Source organism: Lithobates pipiens, unplaced genomic scaffold, assembly GCF_037356315.1.
Source record: "Lithobates pipiens isolate NorthernLeopardFrog02 unplaced genomic scaffold, aLitPip1_a1.2 Scaffold_27, whole genome shotgun sequence".
Classification (NCBI taxonomy): domain Eukaryota; kingdom Metazoa; phylum Chordata; class Amphibia; order Anura; family Ranidae; genus Lithobates; species Lithobates pipiens.
Window position 1 is genome coordinate 1,113,447 of NW_027507788.1, and position 12,998 is coordinate 1,126,444.

At 51.0% G+C, this 12,998-nt stretch overlaps 2 protein-coding genes and 1 long non-coding RNA gene across 4 annotated transcripts in view; 1 reads left to right on the plus strand and 2 right to left on the minus strand.

The window, feature by feature from the left end:
* LOC143933061 (uncharacterized) overlaps positions 1-12,998 on the plus strand; it is a 154,442-nt gene that overhangs the window by 26,574 nt on the left and 114,870 nt on the right. The gene's annotated exons all lie outside the window — the stretch shown is intronic.
* SLC2A1 (solute carrier family 2 member 1) overlaps positions 1-12,998 on the minus strand; it is a 131,089-nt gene that overhangs the window by 6,779 nt on the left and 111,312 nt on the right. For both annotated transcript variants that reach the window (XM_077455998.1, XM_077455999.1), the window contains exons 2-3: positions 3,672-3,764; positions 99-259 (exon numbers count right to left, since the gene is read on the minus strand). In XM_077455998.1, coding sequence (XP_077312124.1) covers positions 99-259; positions 3,672-3,764 — 254 coding nt within the window. The remainder of the gene's footprint in view (positions 1-98; positions 260-3,671; positions 3,765-12,998) is intronic.
* LOC143933063 (uncharacterized) lies at positions 3,775-9,160 on the minus strand (the record flags this gene model as incomplete). The annotated part of the gene is made up of 1 exon (XM_077456024.1): positions 3,775-9,160. A coding segment is annotated over one exon (1,482 nt), but the record flags the coding sequence as incomplete, so codon positions are not given.

Consider the following 12,998-nt stretch of genomic DNA (forward strand, 5'->3'; position numbering starts at 1 on the left):
TGTGGAGTTAGATCATTACCCTTCCCTCCATCTTCTATAACTTCATCAGAATAAACTCCCCGTTCTGTACATGAGATCCTCATAGACACACGACTCACCTTCCAAAGCGGTTCACAAACAACCCCACGGAAAAAGAGCCAATCATGCCACCGACTGAGAAGATGGCGACGGAGAGGGACCAGAGTGAGGTCAGCGTGGCTTCTGTAATAGGCTCATTATAGCGGCTTAGCCAGGTCTCATTGTAGAACTTCTCAATCACCTACAAACAAGAAGAGAACAGAGTCACCAATACTGAGGATCAGAAGTGTGATACCTCTGACGTATTGACACCTTTATCCTGCACTTGAATGTCCACGTACTTCACTTCAACTTCTTCTACATGCAGATTTCATAGACTGCCTACACTACTTTCTGTCCTGGCTGGTCTGTAGAATAGTGTAATAGTTGTGCTTCACCACCAGGTGTCTCTGGAACCTCACCAACCCCCCACCCCCCACCTCTCACCCCTCCTTTTTTTTCCTGCCTCCAGGACATGTTCAGGGATCTTATTACTGCATTTACTCAGCTGATGTCAACTCTGGCGAGCCAGTGGGAGGACTACCAGACGTCATCCAATCCGCCCCATGCCGGGGGTGAACGAGTGCGTTCTGCCAGGCACACATTCCTCTTATGTACACAAAGCTTACTGAGGAGGGTGTGTGGGTCAAGCAGCTTGTGATTGGATGACATAAGCAAGCACTCATTTGCACGTCACCGGCTCCCAAAATACATGCAAAAATGTCACCCTGAAAATCGATTACTGACATACACTGTCAGGAAATGTCTGATGTGACCTTTTAAACAGGCAAATGCATTAGTAGGATGGTCAAGGTCTAGTATATATAAGATCTTCGGGGGGGAGGGGGGCTTATATTGTGGATCTTCACCCCTTGAGTGATAAGACTGGAATATAAGGGGCCCTAATAATTGAGTAGAGGGGTCACCTCTTGAGTGATAAGACTGGAATATAAGGGGTCCTAATAATTGAGTAGAGGGGTCACCCCTTGAGTGATAAGACTGGAATATAAGGGGCCCTAATAATTGAGTAGAGGGGTCACCTCTTGAGTGAAAGGACTGGAATATAAGGGGCCCTAATAAATTGAGTAGAGGGGTCACCTCTTGAGTGATAAGACTGGAATATAAGGGGTCCTAATAATTGAGTAGAGGGGTCACCTCTTGAGTGATAAGACTGGAATATAAGGGGCCCTAATAATTGAGTAGAGGGGTCACCTCTTGAGTGAAAGGACTGGAATATAAGGGGCACTAATAATTGAGTAGAGGGGTCACCTCTTGAGTGATAAGACTGGAATATAAGGGGTCCTAATAATTGAGTAGAGGGGTCACCTCTTGAGTGAAAGGACTGGAATATAAGGGGCCCTAATAATTGAGTAGAGGGGTCACCTCTTGAGTGATAAGACTGGAATATAAGGGGTCCTAATAATTGAGTAGAGGGGTCACCTCTTGAGTGATAAGACTGGAATATAAGGGGTCCTAATAATTGAGTAGAGGGGTCACCTCTTGAGTGATAAGACTGGAATATAAGGGGTCCTAATAATTGAGTAGAGGGGTCACCTCTTGAGTGATAAGACTGGAATATAAGGGGCCCTAATAATTGAGTAGAGGGGTCACCTCTTGAGTGATAAGACTGGAATATAAGGGGTCCTAATAATTGAGTAGAGGGGTCACCTCTTGAGTGAGAGGACTGGAATATAAGGGGTCCTAATAATTGAGTAGAGGGGTCACCTCTTGAGTGAAAGGACTGGAATATAAGGGGTCCTAATAATTGAGTAGAGGGGTCACCTCTTGAGTGATAAGACTGGAATATAAGGGGTCCTAATAATTGAGTAGAGGGGTCACCTCTTGAGTGATAAGACTGGAATATAAGGGGTCCTAATAATTGAGTAGAGGGGTCACCTCTTGAGTGAGAGGACTGGAATATAAGGGGTCCTAATAATTGAGTAGAGGGGTCACCTCTTGAGTGAGAGGACTGGAATATAAGGGGTCCTAATAAATTGAGTGGAGAGGACACCTGGTCATAAAATGTAGATAAAACTCTGAGGAAGGACCTTCTCTCACTGTGAAATCGGAGGAGACAGCAGCCTTATAGAGGACAGACAGCTGACATATTAACCCATTTACTGACATGAGGTGACATATTAACCCATTTACTGACATGAGGTGCTTTTCCCTATTGGAGGTGTGAAGTTGGGGCCTCTAGTTTATCTGAGCCTCTGGGTCATCTCTTCCCTAAGGCAGTCCAGGCCTTCTGTACCCAAAGGAGTTAATTGCTGATCTGATGATCACTGTGACTCGGCAACCTCTCCCTGAGCCGGCGCCACTTCCTGGCATGCAAGGAAAGTACAGCACAGAGCAGACATAGCAAACAATGCCAGGGAGCCAAACAGTGTCATGTGGAAGAGCAGACTGGCACAGCTCACCGGACACAATGTGCAGCTGTACGAATCATTGTTCCCCTTTTTGGTATGTGAGTTCCAGGCTCCGCCCTCACCAGAGGGTTCATGGAGGACAAGTTGGGGCCTGAGCTGGAAGGACGGACTAGACAGAGTTACACAATGGCAAGCTTCTCCGTCTGAAGGGCGGCTAGAGGTTCCAGTGTGACAAGCTGATGGCTGAGGTGTGGCCCGGCATGAAGAACAGCTTGTGACTGGCATAGTCTGCTCACAGCAGGTCACAGCTGCTCTCACCTGCTTGTAGGTCAGGGATTGGCAGGGGAGGAGAACCCTGAGATCCTTCAGATGCATCACATAGGTCTCCTGCGAGCAGCTACATGAACCCGCCTTCATCGGAGCCATCACAGACATCAGTCAGGAGTGATAGGAGAGCACAGAGCTTTATGGAGTAGATGTGTACAGTGGGGTGAGGGGGGCCCATGAATATGAAATGACCTGGAGACTATGGAACCTCTATTTGTAGATATACAGCAAAGAGGGCAGTGACCACTTCATTTATAAAATATCTGTAGCAAGTGAAGGGGCTGGATGTTGGACCGACCACTAGGGAACGACGTCCCTTAACCACACTAAAACGGGGCAATGCGAAGAGATTACTGCCACAGGGTTACCTCAGTGCCAGCAGCAGAAGAGTTACCGGGATCCTTCATTACCAGGAATCCTGAGGCATGATGGGATCTCAGCAGGCAGGTTAATCTTCCTAATGAGATGTACTATTTTAGGCCCGGCTGGTCTGCATGTCTTGTTTATGTTTTAGCACAGTGTCACCAATCTGCTGCAATGTGATTGGTCACTGGATAGTTTAGAAGCTGCGCCCACTTTTACCCCAGATAAACTCTCCGTCTTCCTGGGGGAGGTCCCTGTGACAGATTAGCAGACTCCTTTTACAGGCTCATCATTGCTGGGGTGTTTTCAGGGCTGTCCTCAAGGGAATACAACTGGCACTTACCCCAGGCCAGCAAGAGCTCTGAAAACAATGGAGCTTGGGTTGTTGGGCAATATTGAAGTGGGTTTGTTACCCCAATGGTTTAGGAAGCTGAGGACCCTTGTTCTGTAGATTCTGAATGCCTGGACTAAAGGCCAGACAGTCAACACACGTCCTTTTCTAGCTGTTTATCAAATAGACTTATTCTCATTACTGAACATCTGAAGTCCACCTACCTTCTGTGGGGCGTTGATCACTCCTGTGTTGTAGCCGAACTGCAGTGATCCAAGTACGGCAACATTCACGGCGACCATTAACCTCAGCGTCATCTGTAAGAAAGAGAAACGCGTCAGTAATCTCACCAACCATCCAGAAAGAGCCAGTAGTATCACCTCCTGGCTTATCATTATTTTTTTCTGTTGCAGTTTCTTACTGGGAGATCCTGGAGCATAACAGCACATCTGTCATTGGGTGACAACACTAAACCCGGTACACACAGCTAGGTTTTTTTTTTTTTTCGTTTAACCCAGCAGGCTCGCTGTACTAACCATGTGATCTCCCCACTGAGCTATTGTGTTCTGACACCCAGACCCCTCAGAAGACGAAGACGCCCGTCAGCGCTCGGATCCCAGTCAGCTGCTGGTTCTCCAGCATGTCCGTTCCACAGAAGCCAGGCAAGCTGCTGTACACATGGGCTGAATGTTGGCCGATTTCTGTTGAACAGCTCGTGTGCACAGCAGCCTTAATCTGCTACCTCACAAGTTCTTTCGGTGGCAATTGGTTACCTAGCTGTTGAGTAAGCGCACACAGTAGGCTGACAACCGTGCTACTAATTGTGAGCAAGGGCACTTGGCGTTACTGGCAGGATCTATAGGTGGGAAACTTTAAAGCAAATTAATAAAAAATGGTTTTCCTAAGAAGAATGTGTAGAGTGAGGTATGAAAATGGGGGCGGCACAGTGGTGTAGTGGGTAGCACTCTCGCCTAGCAGTAAAAAGAGTCACTGGTTCAAATCCCAACCATGAAACTACCTGCCTGGAGTTTGCATGTTCTCCCTGTGCCTGTGTGGGTTTCCTCCGGGTACTCCAGCTTCCTCCCACACTCCAAAAACATGCAGGTAGGTTAATTGGCTTCTGTCCAAATTGGACCTAGTATATGAATGGGGATCTTGTATTGTGGCTCCTTGAGGGTAGGGACCGATGTGAGTGTGCAATGTACAGGGATAGGGACAATTATAGACACTCACTCAGGTTGAACTGGATGGACTGGTGTCTTTATTCAACCTTACTAACTATGAAACTATGTAATGTGTAGAGTGAGGTACGGAAATGAGATTGAGGGCTTCCATCCACCTCAACCTCCTACCCAAACCAGCAACTTCCTGATTGCTCACAGTTTATCTAAACAGCGTTGGTAAGTAAGAAAGAAGGAATTCCCAGGAAAATAAATGGTCATCATATTGATCATCATTGAGTGAGCCCCCTAAATGATCACATCAGAAGGTGAGGACACCCAGAAGACCCCTTTTTGTAGGATAACTCATTGAATGTCAGGAGCTGATGAAGAGACGGGGGGGAAACCCATCCTAAAATGCACACTATTGGTAAACACTAAAGTACACGACTCCATAGGCTTACTACCATTGCACTAACACCGTTTCAGTAAGTCGGAGCAGAGTCCTCTTTGTGGGCAGTGGATAGGACAGCTCACATTCTGTGTATCCCGGCCTGCACATCATCCTCTCATAGAGAAGCTGCTGGTGTAATACCAGAGCTGCCAGGTCCTTCATACAATCACTGGTTTGTTTTGGGTGCAGACGTGCGATGAAGGTGAGGTCTGTTCTCTGACGACATCTTCATCAATGAATCAATTCTTTCCAAAAACAACACCACCCCCACCGGTAAACAGCCCAACACACGCTAAGCGGCTTTAAGTCCTTCCAGGGGGCTTCACTAATTCTAAGCTGTTACTTTCTCCACTGTAAACAAAACTTTGGCCGATTAAAATAGATTTCTCAAAATAACCCTCCAAAATACCGGTACAAAGAGCACATTACGAGTATGGTGTACATGCCTGACAGGGGTGCTCCTTCTTTTTGTCACATGGCACAGAATATCTCTAAATGTTTAATAAGACAAAGGGGTATAACTCATATCAGCCAATCAGAACTCTTCCCTTAATTATCTGATGACAGGAGAGTGAAATCCGTGTCTCAGTTCCATATCTCTGACGGCCCTAGCCCCAGAGACTGAGCTTTTCTTGGTCCCCTAAGCGATGAAAAGGTTCAGGGGGGCAACTGCCAAACTGAGCAGATTTACTCATACACACACATTGTTAAAATATGAGCCACCTGAGACCAAGCCTGACTTCTGCCCTTCATCTATTCAAGGTGCAGATTGTTTGAAATGTAAAGATTAAATCTGGCTTTACGGAGGAGACCTGAAGAACCATCAGGATCAGAACATGGTCCCAGAAGACTGATGATATGTACTGAGACTTCATAGACCTGTAGAACCATCAGAATATGGTACAAGAAGAACAGTGATATGTTCTAAGAGCTCATAGACCTGATATGGTCCCAGAAGACTGGTGATATGTACTGACTCTCCTCTAACACTTCATGGACCTGAAGAACCATCAGAGTATGGTCCCAGAAGAGCAGTGATATGCACTGACACTCCTGGGATACTTTGAGGACCTGTAGAACCATCAGAATATGGTCCCGGAAGAGCACTGATAAACAGACACTCCTCGGACACTTCATGGATCTGTTGAACCATCAGAATATCTTCCCGGAAGATCAATGGTATGACCTGACACTCCTCGGACACTTTGTATTTCCAGCAGATTCTATAATTCCTAGTAAAGTCGGATCTCCTGCCCCACCCTGGTCACTACGGCTGTATCTCCTGGTTAAGGATTATGTCCAGATTACGGATTCTTCATAGGTTGATCCCGTGGTTTAAAGTCTTCTCAGTAAGAGATAATAAGGCGGAACGTAGTTAAAACCATATTTGGAATGATCAGGAACAGATCTGTTAGCAGTGCAAGCTGGGAAATGCTGGAATTACATTGCACTTTCATCATGGCCAATTACTCCCAAATACATCACACCGCCTTCCCGTGCTGGGAATTTGAGAACTGACCGATCATACGGGGATTGTATTACAATCTTGTGCTGGGGGGGGGGGGTATCCTCCACCTTCACTATGGGGGCGTATTACAGCCCTGTAGTGGTGTGCAGCCTCTGAGGCTTGTATTCTGTATGTTGCTGGGTGTCATGCTTCTCTAGGGAGGTGTGCTAATAACCTGAGTCACTAGGTGACAATTTACATTTTTTTCCTCCATGTCATGGCTGAATGCCACTCCAGTCTGAATAACCTCCCATCAACCGAAGTCACATGGAGATTCTATAGACACATCATTACGGGGGGAGGGGGGAGCCATCTTCCGTCTGTATCTGAGGATGAAGTGGATTACAACCTCTGTTAGGTATCTATCGCTGTCTGTGTCCCCGTTGGTGAGATTTACCACATCTCTGTGCAATTAGAGATGAAAGTGTTGAGTGTTTATAAATGGGGTGCAGAGTTTTTATTGCTCGCGGGTGGTGTGCGGGGTTTCGGTGTATAAGAGAATACAGAATATCTGGTGAGTATATTGTTGCGGGTCCCAATCACTGAACGCTCTCCGCACACTGGAGGCTTCTGCTTTCCTCATTATACAGATCATTGTATGTCCTGTCGGTGAATGCCATATACCAGTCACCAGGGTCAGGAGGCTGTGAATTTAGAGGTATGGCGGTACCGCTGTATTGGGAATTAGGGGTATAGTAGTACCCCTGTATGGGGAATTGGTACCTCTGTGTAGTGAGTTAGGGGTATGGTAGTACCCCTGTAATGGGAATTAGATGAGATATGGTGAGGAGATGGATCTCTGGCCATGTGTTTCTCATCTCTTCTCCTGAACACAGGGAATCATTTCCTCCGGCCGGTTCCTTCATTATGAAATCCTTCTGAGAAGCTTGGTAACATTTTCAGGAAGGCTCGTCTCCATCGGCGAATAGGAAGCCAGTTTGGTAGACACACCTCCCCCCCACCAACGTATATGTTTCACCTTTCCCCTACAAAGCCGCCTGTGCGTCGCCCGAGGAATCCTATGGGGAGCTATGTTTTCCTTCCAGAGAAGTGCGCTCTACGTGCCGAGGCTCATGGTGTCATCCAATTTCATAATGACCCCCTGACACGTCACCCTTCTTCCCTCGGCCTGTCCTCTCTGTTCTTCCCTCGGCCTGTCCTCTCTGTTCTTCCCTCGGCCTGTCCTCTCTGTTCTTCCCTCGGCCTGTCCTCTCTGTTCTTCCCTCGGCCTGTCCTCTCTGTTCTTCCCTCGGCCTGTCCTCTCTGTTCTTCCCTCGGCCTGTCCTCTCTGTTCTTCCCTCGGCCTGTCCTCTCTGTTCTTCCCTCGGCCTGTCCTCTCTGCTCTTCCCTCGGCCTGTCCTCTCTGCTCTTCCCTCGGCCTGTCCTCTCTGCTCTTCCCTCGGCCTGTCCTCTCTGCTCTTCCCTCGGCCTGTCCTCTCTGCTCTTCCCTCGGCCTGTCCTCTCTGCTCTTCCCTCGGCCTGTCCTCTCTGCTCTTCCCTCGGCCTGTCCTTTCTGCTCTTCCCTCGGCCTGTCCTCTCTGTTCTTCCCTCGGCCTGTCCTCTCTGCTCTTCCCTCGGCCTGTCCTCTCTGTTCTTCCCTCGGCCTGTCCTCTCTGTTCTTCCCTCGGCCTGTCCTCTCTGTTCTTCCCTCGGCCTGTCCTCTCTGTTCTTCCCTCGGCCTGTCCTCTCTGCTCTTCCCTCGGCCTGTCCTCTCTGTTCTTCCCTCGGCCTGTCCTCTCTGCTCTTCCCTCGGCCTGTCCTCTCTGTTCTTCCCTCGGCCTGTCCTCTCTGCTCTTCCCTCGGCCTGTCCTCTCTGTTCTTCCCTCGGCCTGTCCTCTCTGCTCTTCCCTCGGCCTGTCCTCTCTGTTCTTCCCTCGGCCTGTCCTCTCTGTTCTTCCCTCGGCCTGTCCTCTCTGCTCTTCCCTCGGCCTGTCCTCTCTGTTCTTCCCTCGGCCTGTCCTCTCTGCTCTTCCCTCGGCCTGTCCTCTGCTCTTCCCTCGGCCTTTCCTCTCTCTCGGCTCTTCCCTCGGCCTGTCCTCTCTCGGCTCTTCCTTCTACCTGTCTTCCCTCGGCCTGACCTCTCTGTTCTTCCCTCGGCCTGTCCTCTCTGCTCTTCCCTCGGCCTGTCCTCTCTGTTCTTCCCTCGGCCTGTCCTCTCTGTTCTTCCCTCGGCCTGTCCTCTCTGCTCTTCCCTCGGCCTGTCCTCTCTGCTCTTCCCTCGGCCTGTCCTCTCTGCTCTTCATTCGGCCTGTCCTCTCTGTTCTTCCCTCGTCCTGTCCTCTCTGTTTTTCCCTCGGCCTGTCCTCTGCTCTTCCCTCGGCCTTTCCTCTCTCTCGGCTCTTCCCTCGGCCTGTCCTCTCTCGACTCTTCCCTCGGCCTGTCCTCTCTTGGCTCTTCCCTCGGCCTGTCCTCTCTCGGCTCTTCCTTCCTTCTACCTGTCTTCCCTCGGCCTGTCCTCTCTCGACTCTTCCCTCGGCCTGTCCTCTCTCGACTCTTCCCTCGGCCTGTCCTCTCTCGGCTCTTCCCTCGGCCTGTCCTCTCTCGGCTCTTCCCTCGGCCTGTCCTCTCTCGGCTCTTCCCTCGGCCGGTCCTCTCTCAGCTCATTCCTCGGCCTGTCCTCCTCTTTCTGCTCTTCCCTCGGCTTGTCCTCTTCTCTCGGCTCTTTCCTCGGCCTGTCCTCTTCTCTCGGCTCTTCCCTCGGCCTGTCCTCTTCTCTCGGCTCTTCCCTCGGCCTGTCCTCCTTTCTCGGCTCCTCCCTCTTACTTTATCGGTGGCTCAGAGGTCACAGCAGTCTGCCATTTTGTGACTGCAGATGTAGAAGAATGAGCTGTCCACTGTCTGCTCATTGACTGCCTGACCAGGATTGACCGGAACTCTGAACCATGAGATAGTCCTCAGTATATACCCCTATTATACATACAGTATATACCCCTATTATACATACAGTATATACCCCTATTATACGTCTGTCGATATGGCAGGATCCTAGGACATCCCTGTACATCTGGGCAGGCTGTGTGGTCTCCATAGGGTGACCCCCATCCTGGGGTCCCAGATGCTGATGTAATAATCTGCCTGGTGGCCCTCCCGGGGGAGGGGGGGGGTGCAATAGCTGTGTTTGGCCTGACCAGAATTTCTGACGTCTGTGGCTGCATTCCTAGCCTGGAGAGCTTATTTCTCTGGAACATTGGGGGGGGCGGAGGTCACACATCCTCCTAGTGAGGAGATGAGGAAGAAGAGACTGCTTTACAGCTGGCTCCACACTCCTATCCTAAGATATAAGGGGGGGGGAGTTGGGCTCCACACTCCTATCCTAAGATATAAGGGGGGGGGGAGTTGGGCTCCACACTCCTATCCTAAGATATAAGGGGGGGTTAGTAGGGTTCCATACTCTTATACGATGATATGGGGGGGCAGTAGGGCTCCATACTCCTATATTATGGTATGGGTCCCCCCCTTTATACATATGAGTCTCCCCCCGGATATGAGTCTTCCCCCGTATACATGCGAGTCTCCCCCCCCCCCTGTATACATACAAGTCTCCCCCCTGGATATGAGTCCCCCCGTATACATACGATTCCCCCCCCTGTATACATGCGAGTCTCCCCCCTGTATACATACGATTCCACCCCCCCCCCCCCCCCCCCCGTATACATGCAAGTCTCCCTGCCTGTATACATACGAGTCTCCCCCCTGTATACATACGAGTCTCCCCCCTGTATACATACGAGTCTCCCCCCCTGTATACATACGAGTCTCCCCCCCTGTATACATACGAGTCTCCCCCCTGTATACATACGAGTCTCCCCCCCTGTATACATACGAGTCTCCCCCCCTGTATACATACGAGTCTCCCCCCTGTATACATACGAGTCTCCCCCCTGTATACATACGAGTCTCCCCCCCTGTATACATACGAGTCTCCCCCCCTGTATACATACGAGTCTCCCCCCCTGTATACATACGAGTCTCCCCCCCTGTATACATACGAGTCTCCCCCCTGTATACATACGAGTCTCCCCCCCTGTATACATACGAGTCTCCCCCCTGTATACATACGAGTCTCCCCCCTGTATACATACGAGTCTCTCCCCCCTGTATACATACGAGTCTCCCCCCCCCTGTATACATACGAGTCTCCCCCCCCCTGTATACATACGAGTCTCCCCCCCTGTATACATACGAGTCTCCCCCCCCCTGTATACATACGAGTCTCCCCCCCCTGTATACATACGAGTCTCCCCCCCCTGTATACATACGAGTCTCCCCCCCCTGTATACATACGAGTCTCCCCCCCCTGTATACATACGAGTCTCCCCCCCTGTATACATACGAGTCTCCCCCCTGTATACATACGAGTCTCCCCCCCTGTATACATACGAGTCTCCCCCCCTGTATACATACTAGTCTCCCCCCCCCTGTATACATACGAGTCTCCCCCCCCTGTATACATACGAGTCTCCCCCCCCTGTATACATACGAGTCTCCCCCCCCCCTGTATACATACGAATCTCCCCCCCCTGTATACATACGAGTCTCCCCCCCCTGTATACATACGAGTCTCCCCCCCTGTATACATACGAGTCTCCCCCCCTGTATACATACGAGTCTCCCCCCCTGTATACATACGAGTCTCCCCCCCCCTGTATACATACGAGTCTCCCCCCCCCCTGTATACATACGAGTCTCCCCCCCCCTGTATACATACGAGTCTCCCCCCCCCCTGTATACATACGAGTCTCCCCCCCTGTATACATACGAGTCTCCCCCCCCTGTATACATACGAGTCTCCCCCCCTGTATACATACGAGTCTCCCCCCCCCCTGTATACATACGAGTCTCCCCCCCGTATACATGCGAGTCTCCCCCCCCCCCGTATACATGCGAGTCTCCCCCCTGTATACATACGAGTCTCCCCCCCTGTATACATACGAGTCTCCCCCCCGTATACATGCGAGTCTCCCCCCCCCCCCGTATACATGCGAGTCTCCCCCCTGTATACATACGAGTCTCCCCCCCTGTATACATACGAGTCTCCCCCCCTGTATACATACGAGTCTCCCCCCCCTGTATACATACGAGTCTCCCCCCCCTGTATACATACGAGTCTCCCCCCCCTGTATACATACGAGTCTCCCCCCCCTGTATACATACGAGTCTCCCCCCCCCTGTATACATACGAGTCTCCCCCCCTGTATACATACGAGTCTCCCCCCTGTATACATACGAGTCTCCCCCCCTGGATATGAGTCCCCCCCCCCCTGTATACATACGATTCCCCCCCCCCCCGTATACATGCGAGTCTCCCCCCCCGTATACATGCGAGTCTCCCCCCTGTATACATGCGAGTCTCCCTCCTGGATATGAGTCCCCCCCGTATACATACATGCGAGTCCCCCCCGTATACATACATACGAGTCCCCCCCGTATACATGCGAGTCTCTCCCTGTATACATACGAGTCTCCCCCCTGTATACATACGAGTCTCCCTCCTGGATACGAGTCCCCCCCCGTATACATACATACGAGTCCCCCCCCCCGTATACATGCGAGTCTCCCCCCTGTATACATGCGAATCTCCCTCCTGGATATGAGCCCCCCCCGTATACATACATGCGAGTCCCCCCCCGTATACATACATGCGAGTCCCCCCCGTATACATACATGCGAGTCCCCCCCGTATACATACATGTGCGAGTCCCCCCCGTATACATACATGTGAGTCCCCCCCGTATACATACATGCGAGTCCCCCCCGTATACATACATGCGAGTCCCCCCCGTATACATACATGCGAGTCCCCCCCGTATACATACATGTGCGAGTCCCCCCCGTATACATACATGTGAGTCCCCCCCGTATACATACATGTGCGAGTCCCCCCCGTATACATACATGTGCGAGTCCCCCCCGTATACATACATGTGAGTCCCCCCCGTATACATACATGTGCGAGTCCCCCCCGTATACATACATGTGAGTCCCCCCCGTATACATACATGCGAGTCCCCCCCGTATACATACATGCGAGTCCCCCCCGTATACATACATGCGAGTCCCCCCCGTATACATACATGCGAGTCCCCCCCGTATACATACATGTGCGAGTCCCCCCCCTGTATACATACATGCGAGTCCCCCCCCTGTATACATACATGCGAGTCCCCCCCGTATACATACATGCGAGTCCCCCCCCCCCCCCCCCCGTATACATGTGAGTCTCCCCCCTGTATACATACGAGTCCCCTCCCCCCATATACATATAAGGAGTCTTGTCCTCGTCTCTCATGGTATCACACAGTCCTTCTCTATGATAAATGGTCCCAACTACTTCCCCAGCTGTACACTGACCCCCCTCCCCCCCATACACAGGAGAGCCCAGCATTGTCCTCATCACCTCCCCCATCGTACACAATGATCCCAGCCCCCG